The sequence below is a fragment of the Lutjanus erythropterus genome, chromosome 4, assembly GCF_056507025.1.
Source record: "Lutjanus erythropterus isolate fLutEry1 chromosome 4, fLutEry1.hap2, whole genome shotgun sequence".
In the NCBI taxonomy this organism is placed as follows: Eukaryota; Metazoa; Chordata; class Actinopteri; order Lutjaniformes; family Lutjanidae; genus Lutjanus; species Lutjanus erythropterus.
In genome coordinates this window covers 19,633,198-19,647,556 of record NC_139320.1, presented here as the reverse complement: position 1 = coordinate 19,647,556, position 14,359 = coordinate 19,633,198, and the positions used below count along the sequence as shown (strand labels likewise).

The window sequence follows — 14,359 nt, the reverse complement described above, 5'->3', positions numbered from 1 at the left end:
CAGGCCACAAAGATTTACTTGTTTTTCTAAGAGCCACTAAAACTGTTGAAGTTTGTAGCAATGCAGTGTTGTTATGCGTTTGGCAAATACTGAGGACAATTGCATATGCAACATATTCATTGAGGTTTTACACTGTATTCTTTTCTTTTTTTGTTTGATCCTTGACATTTGATGTCCATATAAAAAACCGCGGGCGCTGCCTGCAAATCAGGCTGGCATGTGTATGATGTGATAAAAATATTCATTTAAAAAAGCTTTGATTGATTTAAAATGCTTTATTCCTCAAGAGTCTGAATACAGAACTGCATCCAATAATCAGCTATTCAGAAATGACAGACCAAGAATGCCATAATTGACCAAACAGAATTTAGTACTCAGCCAAGCCGTGTAATTAGTCACATGTAAAGTGTATTTTTATGAATTTAAGAGATCAGGATGTGCAAAAGCTTTGGCTTTTTATGCTATATAAATCTAAAAACATTTGTACTTTTTCTCTGTTTATTTCTGTTGACCAACTAGTTCTGTTCCAAACATTTGTAAATTAAGTTTTCATAGAAAACAATAATGTATGATACATTATTCATGTTTATAAAATATAGAGACTCCTGTGCTCTCAAGGTAGGGGTCTCTGGCACAACTTCACCTTCTTCCAAGGTGCACAGAGAAGAAGAAAAGGGTTCAAAGAGGTAAGACTCAAGTTGTAGTAAAACTAAGGCACGTATCTCTGAGCTACTTTGAGGCCTATGAACCACAGACTTTATGATCTGAGCACTTCAGGCTGGTGGACCACAAAGAAACTAAGCTAACAGCAAGTCAAACCACGGCTAGTTTTAGAGTTTTATGTTGCCATTAATGGACAAAGACCCGTAAACACGGAGTGATTTCCCTATTTGGTTCACTTTTTATTTAAGCTGAACATCCCTGTTTTAAGGGGTCATGTTGGATAAAAGGGAACCACTTTCTAAAAATGCTGCTGTGGCTTCAAAAAAAACTCACATCAGCAAAAATCTGACTTTGCAAGAGGAATAAACAACTCTTTAGATGAACCCATCATTTAAAACACTGTGCCATGACTCAGCATGTGCAGAAGCAGCTTATTGTCAGCAGTGCTGTAGCAGTTTATGATGCTGGTTGTTGTGTTTAGTGAAAAGAGGTCCTCACACCTCCTTGTGTCCTTAAGGACACTTCAATCAGCTGTTTGTAAGTCGACATCTTTTCCCTCGCGAGAAATTCAGGTCATGTTTTATAAAGCAGAGAAAGAACAATTGTTTGCTGGTGTGTTCACATTACAAAAGTATCCCAGCTTGTTCAAATAACACGTCCAGGTCCAGTTCATATATTCAGATATTTTTCTTATGTATTTTTTGCCTTTGCTGAAACATATGATGGCAAGATCAGTCAATTTTATAATGTGGCAGATTGAAGAAGAAGAAGAAATGTCCCTTACATATCAGAGACTGCATGGCACATCAGTAGTTCATGGAACAGCTGGTTTCTGTTGCATACAGCTCTGTTGTTCGACCACCATATGATACTATCTGCATCTTGTTCCTGATAGGAGCTCTTGAAACAGTTTCAGCTTATCTGTTTTGTATCTACAGCGTGTGACACAAGGTATGTGAGAGAAAAACATGACTTTGCTTGTCAAAGAACAGATCCTGGATCGTGTTACTCTCTCTGACGGCTGGCTTACTTCCATTTTGGCTTAAACTGTGTTTTCTTCCTCTGATTAAAAAAAGAAACATTCACACAAAACGATAGCTGGAAATGGGAACAGACTGTAGGCTACTGATAACATTGTTAGTCATATTATAAATTCTTCATTGATAAAACTGAATAGAATTTTTGGTAACACTTTCTGTGACAACCACATCTATAGTTTATAGTTTATCATAATGCATTCATTATTTGTGATGCATTATATCAACTTATAATGATTTATAAGTTAAAGTGTCCTTATGGATGCTCTTGACTGATGGGCTTATAATACATTATTACCTCCTATACTCATCTTAACAGTCAACATATTAAGGAATCATGGTATGCTATAAAGGTCCATGCAGTATCATATGTCATCACTGTATGTGTTAAAGCTATAATATGTGACATTTTCACATATTTAAAAAAAAATCTAAAAATGTTCGACAAATGTTAGGTATGTTGTTGAGTTGTGTATATTTACATTACCCAAAATGTTTCCAACAATGTTCAAATGCAGAGAAATCCATAATCAATTCAAGGTAACAGTTTGTTTCCTGCAAGCCTTCACAAGCTAGCTGCTAAAACACAACGTACATCGCATACATGAGAAATAAAGTCGGCAAATGTGATTAAAATTTTATTGTTACCTGGTCCGTGAACATGATTTCTGCCTGAGTGATGTCATATAGATTTTCATCTCCAACAGTGTTTCTTTTTTTTTAAAGTGAGGATAACAACTTCCATGATCCCACGCTACTTCATGACATCATCAGCTGTCTATTTTTATTGTTTTAACGTGACAGAAACATTTTGTGTGTTTAAGTAAAGTGAGGTACATACTGATGCATTTCTAATAACGCATGCTTCAATGCAATATTTCATTGTCGCTCACAAATAAAGTGTATTTTCATTCATTTAAAAGAATCAATGCTACACCAGTATTCCTGTTGCAGTATTTCAAAACAAATGTACTGTGAAGTGTTTTTGAATGAACCAGTTTTGGTCTGGTGCAGAAGCTTTTGCTTTTTTACACTGTGTAAATCTGTAAATATTTAATCATGAGGTCTGTTGACCAAGTATTCCAAACTGGTATATGAAGTTTTAGGGGGGAAAAAAGAACTTAAAATACATTCTTCATGTTTATGAAGTACATGGCCTCCGGTGCTCTCAGCAAAAGCCTTACCTGTGCCTCTTCATAAAATACCAATATTGGTTTTAATCTTGAGCAATGAACACTTTAAGTTACAGCTTTTAAAAAAACGACATAGCAACCAATTCTAAAAAGCTGCTGTTAGGTCTGCAGTCACAACACAAACTCTTCTACCGACTTTACTGGTCGCTGTTATGATGGAGCTCTGTCTGCCCCGAGGTCATGTCTGGTCAAATTCATCTACTTATGGGTCAACGCAGAGCACTTTCCCTACATTCTAGCCTCTAAACACAGACTGCACCTTTTCAGTGAAGCACAGTCTGCTTTATAAACACTATGAATTCAGACGTTTCCTATTCTATTGACGGAAAAGGGAAGAATAACAACAGGACTGCAAGACAAGAAGGCCAACGGTACACAGAAGGCAACAGAAAATAAACACAGTGATACATAAGATAAACAGATACACAGAGAGACACACATGACCTAATCTGTTCTGAGGACATTGCACCTAGTTGACCTGCACTCTGACATGGATGTTATAAAATGTATACGGCTCGTCAGGGAACATGAAGTGTAACGAGAACATTAACATCCTGATCCAGGACTTAAATATGCTGAGACCAATAATACCCATATCATGTGCAGTGTTACTTTTCTCAACGTCATTTGCAAGATTACTTTTATTAATTTTCAGTATCACTGCCAAAGCAATATTTCTATTTTAGTTCACTTATCTTACTAAATCTATTCTATTAAGCTGTTTTTTATTTGCATCTTACACAGTACTCTATTATTTTTACATCACTGTAATTTTTAAGCTTTTCCCATGGGATTAATAAAGGTCTATCTTATCTTTAAAGTTGTACTAATAAAAGAGTCCTTTTTTTGGTTTCTTGCTCCCACTCTGAATAATGAGCTCAGTGTTGTTGGAGCAGCAGCAGTCTTGCATCACCCTCCTCATATTGGTGGCCTGAGGAGGGAGTTTCCCAGAGGAAAAGGGATATATCCTGAAAATGCTGCCCTCGCCGTCATTCTCCTCCATCTGGTTTCCATCAGAAGCTGCAGGGCTGGACTCTGTAAAGGTTCTCTCAAGGGATACCACCTTTTTCTTTTTTTTTTTATTGACCTGTTTCAACTGTTACCTTTGCTCTAGTGGTAACAACAAAGTGCTTAAACAGAGGTAAATGAATAAGTGATGTCAAATATTCCCATAAACAAACAAACAAAAAACCCAAAAAGCAAAAATGATTTCTAAAAAGTGGTTAAATAATGTCAAAATAATAAAATGAGCGGATATAAGGTGGATGAGAACATGATGACTTCTAGCTTCAGGGGCCTCATTCCATTCTGGGAGCACTGATGGTTGGTCCGCACCCACCTTGTCCTGGGTCTTGGCTGCGGGATCTAAATTTTCTGCTCACATGAATGCTCAGTATCGACCTGGCTGTTCTTGAAACATCAGTAAACCCAGCATCACTCCATGACCTTACTTGTAACCAATGGAGAGACATTAAAATTCAAGGTTTATGATCTTTTTATTTGGCTCCTCAATGCTGCATTCTGAATGAGCTGAAAAGAGTTGGATATGGTAATAACTTCTGACTGGGGCAGGAACAGGGAGAGGTGCCCGACTGTGACTGGAATGACATAAAAAGAAGAGACTTACATGACCTCTACATCCACCGGGGCTGAGAGTGATTTAATTTTTGATGTTTCTCAGTGGCGCTGCTCTACAGAAGTCAAGTCAATACCAAAAGTCACTCAATTTCTGCACACCGCCAAAGGAGTGAGAGCATGTCGCTGGTAAATATTTAGAGTTCACTTTCCCTGAGGAGTGAAAACACATCAGAGAAATGGAGACAAAGTGATCCTCTCGCTGAAATAAACATTTAAAGCTTTAAATGTGAGTGCTTCTTCTATCTTTGTCAGACTGTATTGGATCTACTTTCCTCCCAGGCTTCAAACACGCATCTCTAGACAGAGAGAGCGTCAAGGTTAAGTCAGAAAATGAAGGATTTTGAACCATTTTCAGCACAGGCATGAAGTTGTCTTTAACTATCTTATAATTAAGAAAAAATATATGTAAATGAGCAGGCTTCACTTTTAAAATCACTGCTGTTGTATGTTTTGCAATCGTCGATTATTGTGACGAGATTCAGAGTTGGGCCATATGTTCAAATTTTCCAACCAGCCATCATCAGCCCATCCACTGGCAACTGGTGATATATTTGCAATATTGAGATTAGTCCAAGATGTGTTTATCTAATCTCGATTTACTCATTTTAAATCTAGTTTTAATAGACCCTGATTAGAACTAATCTTAGATTAAATCTTTGTTGGTGCAACGCAGTCATGAACTCTTAAGCAGCAATCTATTGTTATTTCTGACGCACACAGTACAATTGACATTATAATCTTAATTTGATTTTAAAAGGGCTCATGTAAAAGACACATCAGTTTCAGATGAACCGTCTGTGTTTCTGTAAACTGGAGCTTAGACTTTCAAAGCCCACATCAGTGATGATGAACACACGGGATTTGTGAAGCGGTGGTGAAGCCTTCACCACGCAATACCTCGGAAATGAGCAAATGAGGTGACTGCTTCACTGCACTGTAATTACATCCACATGATTGGGCCTGTGGATTATGCTGCCTGGCTCAAGCCACACTGTTTACTAAACTTTAACTAGAGATACTTTACTGACCTTTCAAAACTGAGCTGCTCACACTACACAAATTATTAATTTTCATGAAACCCCTCACATATAACTGAAATAATTGGCTTTAGGCTGTTATAGTATGCTGGAGGATGAAGATAATGCGTGTAATGGCTCTTTATTAATATGATTAGTGCTTAGTCTGTTTGATATGAGGTATGTTCAGGTCTAATGTGGCCAGAGCAAAAGATTTGATGTGCTAATGAGGCATACACTGATTGTTTTTTCCAAACTCAGGAACTGCTTGAGACACTTGATTAGAGACCTGCTGAAACATAGCAGTGGACTTATGTCAAGTTGCTGCCTGTCTTACTGATATTTTTCTACATTTATCTGTCCCTCAACGGTCAGGACTCTGCTCAAAGCGAAACCTTTACACACTCAAACGGTTGATAAGACCGCCATCTAGTGGAAATGACATAGAACTACATGTATATCGGGGTTTTCAAACTTGTGCTGAAGGCCATATTCAAGAATTCATTTGAAACTTTGTAAAAATTGCTGTATATAAAAGCAGCAACACACCCATTAAACCAGACAAGTCACACGATTAAAAAAAATCAGATGATGAACTACTGATGATGACGTTTCTATATGTGAGATCTAACACTAGTCTCCATTACTGCATTCTGTGTCTCACTGAATTGAAGTATATGTAACATTTAGTGAATATTTTTTGCAAAACTGTAAACTTTAGTTTAATGTTGGTGCAATAAATAAATAATCAGACCTCCAGTTCTCAAACAGCATATAATATCATGTATTTTTTATAACCGCCTGCAGAGTTACATCACCTGATAGTGTGCACGAGGGCTCCAGGAGACATAACAATGTGTAAAAGATGAAGAGGATTATGAATAAAAAGAATACCAAAATCACTCAAGCCCTCAGCCCGACTGAAGTTGAAGTTACATGCAACTGTGCAGCCTTTGAGTGGCAGCAGAGTCCAGCTACTTTAAGATCGTTTGTCCCACCTGACCTTTCACACAAACACATAACCTGTAACAAAGTATGACGAGGTTTCGGTTAAAACAGTTGTAAGAAGCACAGACAACCTCACTGTCTTGATCAAAGACCACACTGGTTGTCTTAGATTACTCACATTTTATTCAATGAATCATTTGCAAAGATTATTTGAAAATACAGACGAGGAAATTCACATATGTCACATATCTCAAAATATGTCAGTATTAAAATGATAAATTTGGATAAAAGCAGCATGCTAAGAAATATGTCTTGAATATGTGGATTATGCTTAAACCTCATCTCAATATGCAGAATTTTGTGTCTTCCTCAGCATCTGCAGTGTTGAGGAAGACAATACAATCTCGGATATTTGAAGTCCCTCAAAAAGTCCATAAATAGGACAACATGACTTTACATTCAGCTCTTCAACACCAAGCTCATCAATCCGGCTTTGATTTATCCGCTTTTATTGTAATACACAAGACTTACAAAGGGACAAACTCTAAGGACAAACAGAATATATGTAACTGTTAAGCCAGCTGTTACTGACAAGAAACTTAACCTGCTAAGGATCTTGTGGTCAATAGTGAAACTTCTAGTACAAATATAGAGATGTGAAATAAATAATTATGCGAGGAAATACTTTTCTGAGGAATTTTCCAGCATTCTGTGTCAAATTATATATGACCTCCAGGTGTCCAGCACGGGTAAAAATAAACATTTCTTCTTAACTTGACAAAAACCTGTTTATCTCTAACAGGCCAACTCTACTCTGCATGTCTCTCTGCACAGTGAATGAACTGCATCTTCCTTTGTCTCCTCCTTGTGTGTATTTCGTGTACCGCGAAGATGTCTTGTGAGCCATAGAGCCACATATATTTTTTAGCATCTACTGACAGTTTTGGACAGTTTCATCAGCAGTTGAGGATGGAGTTGGTCCTCTGGATGCGAATGACCTTCCTTGAGGTGTAACTGTACTCGTACTGCATGTGTTCATGGTAGAAATACAAGTATCCTGAAAGAAAACAGAGTGGAGCAACGGTTAGGGAAAACAGTAAAGCAGAAGTGCTGGAAAAAAATAGTTCTCTTCTGTAAACTATATTTAAAAGTAGCGATAGAATGATTAATTGGTCGTCTGTTTTGGCTGTTTAATTGGGTCGATTATCTGGCATTTTGAGATAATCAGCATTGTGTGCAGACACATCTGCAGGCAGCTTTGTCAGTGTGGCTGCTGTGAAACAAATGTGATGTCCTTAAAATGTGATATTTTAGGCTTCATAATACCGTAGTGATAAGCAGCAGCATCAATCTCGTCATCCATTCCAGGAAAATCTTCCTCAATGGATCGTGGGTAGCCACTGTCCATGGTGTTGGTTGCTTCATCATAGCTGCGGATGACAAATAAAAGGAAACAATGTTGATGAAATACTGAATCACATGTGGGAAGAATGACTCAGTCAGTTTTTTAAATGTCAATCTTTTTTCTTTTTTTTTTTGCCGATTTGAAGGGACAGTTGTTTCAAAGTTTTGGAGAACTATTTTTTTTCTACCATAGAAAGAAAATAGTTCCTGCATGAAACTGTTCACAACCAGGTCTGTGGATTATCTTTATTATCTGACAACTCACACCAAAATTACAAAATATCAACATGGTCAAATATCATAACAAAAAACGAGGGAAAATATGCATTTATGATTTTTGTGGTGAATTGTCCCAATAAAGAGATTTAACCTTAACTATAACTGAGACATGTGAGACTAATCATCACATACCTCCAGTAGTCCTCATCAGTGAAAAGTAGAGTTTTCCCGGTGTCTCTGATGTACACAGCTGCATCAATTTTCCTTATTTTCTTAGGAAGTCCAAGTTTGTGTATGTACTTTGGATAACCGTCCACGAGATTATATCCGTTCAAAGCCCACATTCGGATCCCTGTTGAACACAGAGCAGAGTTTTTGGTCCACATGTGATGTATCTCAATCAAAAAATATAACAACAATAAATAAGTATGTAATAATAACTCACCATTAAATATGATGACTTGATCCTTCTCTGGGTTCTCGTATGCTGCGTCCACCCTGTTGGGAATGGAGGGCCACGTGGACTTGATCAGTGTCTGCTCAGGCTCCGGCATCTGAGGATGGAGACGCCAGTAGAATCTGCAACAAATGCAGCATTTTAACAGAATTATTGTTATTCTTATAAATCAGTCATAAAATGTAAATCAACTAATAAAACATGATGCATTATTAAATATTAATCTACACAGCCTTATATAACCTAACTGAAATTAGCTCCACTTCTGCCAGCTGCAGCATGAAAGAGATGAACACATTAATCAATCATTAATTATGATCTAGTAATATAAGACATATAATTCTGAAATTCTCCACAGTGATCAGTATTTTTACTTTTGGTACTTTTTTGGACAAAAGCACAAAATATAATGTCTAAAACAAAATGATCAAAATAAAAATCTCCAACTTCTTCCATTCAACTGGTTAAAGTACTGCTCGTTGTAACTTAACATGGAAAAATGTAAACACAGGCTCATTTTATCTGACTTTACGCAGAATCCAACTATATAGAAATAGTCTTCTCACTGATGGACTTGTTTGCTTATGTAGGTCACAAAGAGGGATCTGTATTAAATGAAGCCTGTTTCATTGCTAATTTAAAACTCCTGTGAGGATGTTTAAGCAAGGTTTTGAATGCAGGAGTTTTTTTGTACTTTTACTTAAGGCAGAGATCTGAGTACTTCCTCCACCACTGTTCGAGTCACAGAATTATCAGCTTAATGACAAAGACCCTCTACTGATTATAGGTTATCAGTCTAACCTATGATGATCAAGATCTATAGATCATATATTACCATGTTGTACAATGGTTGTTACTGTACCTGTCTTTGAAGATGATGGTTTCCCCTCTGAGCTCTGTGACAGCGTCAAAAGTCAACATGGGGTCACATTTGTTTGGTGCGTCAGGCTTCGGTTTCACTTTCCTTGGGTTTGGGTTTGGGCCTGTGATGAACATCTGGCATTAATGCACTGTTCTCATAATATGTCTCATGCAATCAATACACATTTAATTCCCCACCATAGAGAGCTTGGATGCCATCAATGTCATCTTCAGACAGCGGGTAGCCTGTAGCGTAGGAGTAGACGGGGTACATCAGGGCGCCTGGGTCTGTGGAGTGGGACATACCGAGGGCGTGGCCCAGCTCATGTGCCGCCACTATAAACAGGTTGTAAGCTGTTGAGAAAAGATGCACAGTGAAAATACTATTCAGATGAACCACACTTGACTATAAGTGTAAATAATTCAGGATTCGGTTTATGTTGAACATTTGTGCCTGACTGTTACCTGATGAGTCTTTGCTCCAGTGTTCATCCTCATCAAAGTGAGTGTCTCCTCCGATGCCTTGACCAGGTGGGTAGGCATGAGCCAGCAGTCCATTAGGCCCATCAAAAGGGTTATAGTCTCCATGCTCTGCAGAGTTAAAGGACACGCAAACTTTAAATATGTCCAGCAAAATGTGTACTGTTATAATGTTTATTCTTTAGAGTGAAGCAACTGCAGCGTAGAAAAAACACCCAGTGTTTGAATTCAGAGGATATATAAGTGCTTGTTGTACCTTTTCTTCCAAAACTGATCATAATGTCAGCGTTGCCATGGTGCAGCTTCTTAAAGGTCAGGGGGGTGACATCAGACCAAACATTGAGCGCGTTGCGGATGGCTCTGTCAACATCAGTCTTCTTCAGATCTGGTGTATAATTCAATATCCTGAAACATCAGGGAACAGGAGACAAGACAAATGAGTGAATAAAAGATACCGGTGTTCACTTCCTGCAACATTTACATTATATTCACAAGCATCGCATTAACGCGTACCTGAATGTGACGTTGTTATTTTGCCATTTGAGGTGTCGAGGGAAGTGGTTGTACTCCCCAATGTCCGGGACGCCACATCTGGCCTGCTTCATCAGTTCCAGAGTGTTGTCATCCAGATTTCCTGTCACCTTCAGAGGAACAAAAGGCGGAAAGGAAATATGTTAAATAAGCATGTGTTGGCATTGTACTGTATTGTACTGTACTTTAAGAAAAAACTTGTTGGCTAAATTAATGGGGCAATATGGCCGACTAACATAAAATTTTAAAAATGACAAAGAGAACTTTAAGGAAAAAGAGACTGCCTGGCAGCAACTGGCAACAGACTGTTGTAACAAATCAACTAGAGTGAAAGAAAGAATAGTAGCATCCTAAAACTCAGCTGGATTGAGCCTTTCCCTTAACTTCAAGGAACTAGATTATATAGCTCAGTACACCTCTAAAGTTAAGACTAGAACAAAACAAAAAAACAAAAAACAAAATTTAAAGTAAGTCATTATTTGAAAAGGTTTTTAAAATAATTCCTTATTGTTGCAACCCAAACTAGTAGTATTTATTAGCAGAGTTCACTTCTGAATAGTTAAGTGTAAATAAGGGTTTGATTGTTTAAGATATACTTTTCTTTTAGGTTATCTTTTTAAAAATCTATGTGTATTTCAACATGTTTAATTTATATAATAATTTTATTATATGTATGGTGGGATGAATGTTTCCCTGCACTACAACCCCAACAAGGCAGGTTCCTATCAAAAGTTGTTGTAATGGCAGTAAAAGTAACTCAAATCAACTCAATTCAACTTCTTTCCTACCAAAAAAGCTAGGTTTAATGTAAAACAGAATCTATCTATCAAATTATTCTCATTTCAACTAGGAATAAAACACAAACTCATATCAAATTAAAAATTTCATATAATATTCTGCTCAGAATTAATAACTACTTTGCAGAAGTGGTCACCTTTAGTTTGAAGAATTGCTGCATCTCCTTGATCTTTTCCTGAAAGGCGCCTGATGTCCCTTGTCTCCCCTGGAGACCAGCTGGGAGGCCATAGAACCGACGAAGGTACTTCTGTTTATTGAAAGAGAACAACAGCTGAATGACATCCTTAATGGTGTGAAATAATAAAGCGCAGATCATTCCAAACTTACACCTTTACAGCACCCTTTTCCACTGATTATGTCAGAAGAAAGCCACGTGAAGCCAGCGTGCAACAACCAAATCCTGTCTGAATCAGAGCCTTCAGATCTTACCTCTGCTAAAAGCCAGTTGTCTTTGTCCCCTGACGGCAGAGGCACAGCAAAGGAGTGAGCGACCAGCGCCAGCAGCAGCAAAGCTATCATTGTTGTTGTCTTTGCGTCGTCCAAACCAGTCATTGGGGTCAAGAAGCTCTGCAGGGTATTTATAGTGTTTTGGGTCCACTTTTTTTTTTTTTTCAAAGGATCCAAGTGATTCATGTAAAAGCACCTAGCCACTTCCTCCTATGTCTGTTAGGAATGTGCTTGTACAGGGACTGTGGTTTGAGTGTACTCCTTTGAACCCTGAAAATGCTTTGATAAAACATTTCCCAGATTGTCATGACTAAACAAGTTCCCCCATAGATTCACTGAAAATGCTTATGAGGCAAAATTATGCACTTTTCTTGCTTTTGTTAAAAAACAAGAACGATCTTGTCTTTTTCTTACAGGCAGATTTAGAGGGGGTGACTGTTTTTGGCAGAAAACACTCTGGGTTTTCCTTCAATTAGGATGTAATCATTAGTTATTATCTGTATGACTACCTGATGAAAAAAAAGAAAAATAGATGCCCAACTATAAAAAAAATAGGGAATTTTGGGAATTACTTTCGTGCTGCGGCAGGTCTCATGATAGTCATTCTGTGTCTTGTTATTTTAGGTGAAGACATTTTAAGATATGTGACTAACAAACATACGTCAAACCCATGAAAGAGATGATGAAAACATGACATTTAAATATAAAACATGGGATTCACATGTTCCTTATTATGTTATGTTTTGTGTGAGAGTATCCAACATAATGTCATCACTCATACTGACAAATAATGAGGTGACTCAATGCAAACAAGTGTTTTGGGTGTGTTTTGTCTGCTAATAACTGAAATCAGCTCCTCCATATTTAGGTGTTTTCCTACATTGCTCCCAACAGTCGTAAGTGATTCAGAGTCAGCAGGATTACACAGAACTTAAATGACAAATTGAATACGTAAATGAACCTGCTGTTCTCAGTTTTGTGGTCTGTAGGATATTTGACCACAGCACAGATTTACTGAACTTTGAACAGACACACAGTTTACATAGAAACACAAAGAAAACAAAAAACTAGTTTGATCAAAAATAGAACATTAAAATGGTTCATGGGATGGCAGTGTTGTATCCACCACTCATGTCCAGACCGAATCATTTCGATAACTCTGATCCTCTTTGGATAGGCTGCCACAAAACTTTGTACGAATCTAAGGAACCCACAGGATGAATCCTAATGAGTTTGGTGATCATTTAATTTTTTGACTTAGTGCCACCAGCAGGTCAAAGTTTTCACTTTCACTACATCTAAGTAGCAAATGCAAGCCTGCTAACATGGTCACTAAGATGGTGAGCGTGGTGAGCATAATACTTGCTAAACATCAGCATGTTAGCACTGCCATGTTAGCATGTTAGCACACTGGCATTAGATTGATTTGATGCTTATTAACAGTGCCTCTCATAAGAACTGATAGAAAAGTTGTATTCAATTATTTATATGTCTTTACGTTTGGCACTGCAGTACTGATGACATTCATAATGATATTTGGCTATAAAATACATCAGTATGGTTCCAGACCACATGTGGAAGGTGGTGAGAGCAAAAAAATGGGTTTACTTTTTGTTGTGCTCAGTACACTTTTCTGCTGTGTTTTCAAACGCCAACTGACACATCCTTGTTATTCCACCATCAAGCATTACACTATGTAATCCACTTCACTACTGAGTAAGCCTATAATTTGAATTTATATACAAACCTTTCTTCTGCATTTTTGAAACCAATAAGGATAAACGTGCCAAAGAAAACTTGTGACACAGAGATGAAACAAACTCTGCAGCAGGCACAGGTTTGGAGAGTCAATGGCGACCGCAGAGCAGAACAGCACAGAGGTAATTTAAACTGACTTTAGACTCAGAAAAACAGAAACCCCTTTCAAATTAATGCCTGCTATTAATAATACTTTAAACATACACAGTTAAAAAATGACTAATTCTCTGAGTAGTTTCTGGGAAGGATACTCTGTACTTTTACTTAAGTAGTTTTATTAACACCAGTAGTTTTACTTGTGGTTGAGCTCAGTAATGTAACAGTACTTGATAAGTACAGATTCTCTGGACTCTTTCCAACACTGTAGGTCTCTGAGGTCAAGACAGGTAAAGACATGCCGCCTATTACTGCTTACACTGTCTGTGTGAGACTACAGAGGCCTATAATTATTCGCTCCTGCCACAACAATGGAATGCTTAACTCCTACATAGTAGAAAAAGGTTGTAAAATGACCGCAAGAAGTGTAAATTTTGAACTACTTTTCACTTTACAAATCACATCATTTACACAGTGGTATTGTTAACCATTTGATACAGTTATATTTGGATACAAAAAGCAGTTTTTGAGCGTGTTAAGCACTCAGTACAACTTAAATTACTGCACTGATGCTGAACAAGAAGGAGATGTCAAACAATGATGTGAGTGTGTCACAATCCCAGTCATTATCAACATACTTTTGGAAAATGTCTTGTAATGACAGTGTTTTGCTGAATATGAGACTGTGCGTCAAGCACTGCAGTCGAGGTGGGTATCAAGCCGCGGCGCTGCCAGAGAAAATCATATCACTAATATATCTCATACTACATTAAGAAACACAGATTACAAGCAGCTGATGCTACCTGTCATTGT

General features: G+C 37.6%; 1 protein-coding gene across 1 annotated transcript; it reads right to left on the bottom strand.

Moving 5' to 3' along the window:
- Nucleotides 1-6,655: 6,655 nt before the first annotated feature.
- On the bottom strand, nucleotides 6,656-11,535 carry mmp13b (matrix metallopeptidase 13b). The gene is made up of 10 exons (XM_084716377.1): nucleotides 11,382-11,535; nucleotides 10,430-10,557; nucleotides 10,173-10,321; nucleotides 9,902-10,027; nucleotides 9,635-9,790; nucleotides 9,438-9,558; nucleotides 8,564-8,697; nucleotides 8,311-8,470; nucleotides 7,822-7,925; nucleotides 6,656-7,552 (listed from the first exon to the last, which is right to left on the bottom strand). The coding sequence occupies exons 1-10, from the start codon at nucleotides 11,403-11,405 to the stop codon at nucleotides 7,452-7,454; spliced, it is 1,203 nt and encodes a 400-aa protein (XP_084572503.1). The 5' UTR covers nucleotides 11,406-11,535; the 3' UTR covers nucleotides 6,656-7,451.
- Between the last annotated feature and the right edge of the window lie 2,824 nt (nucleotides 11,536-14,359).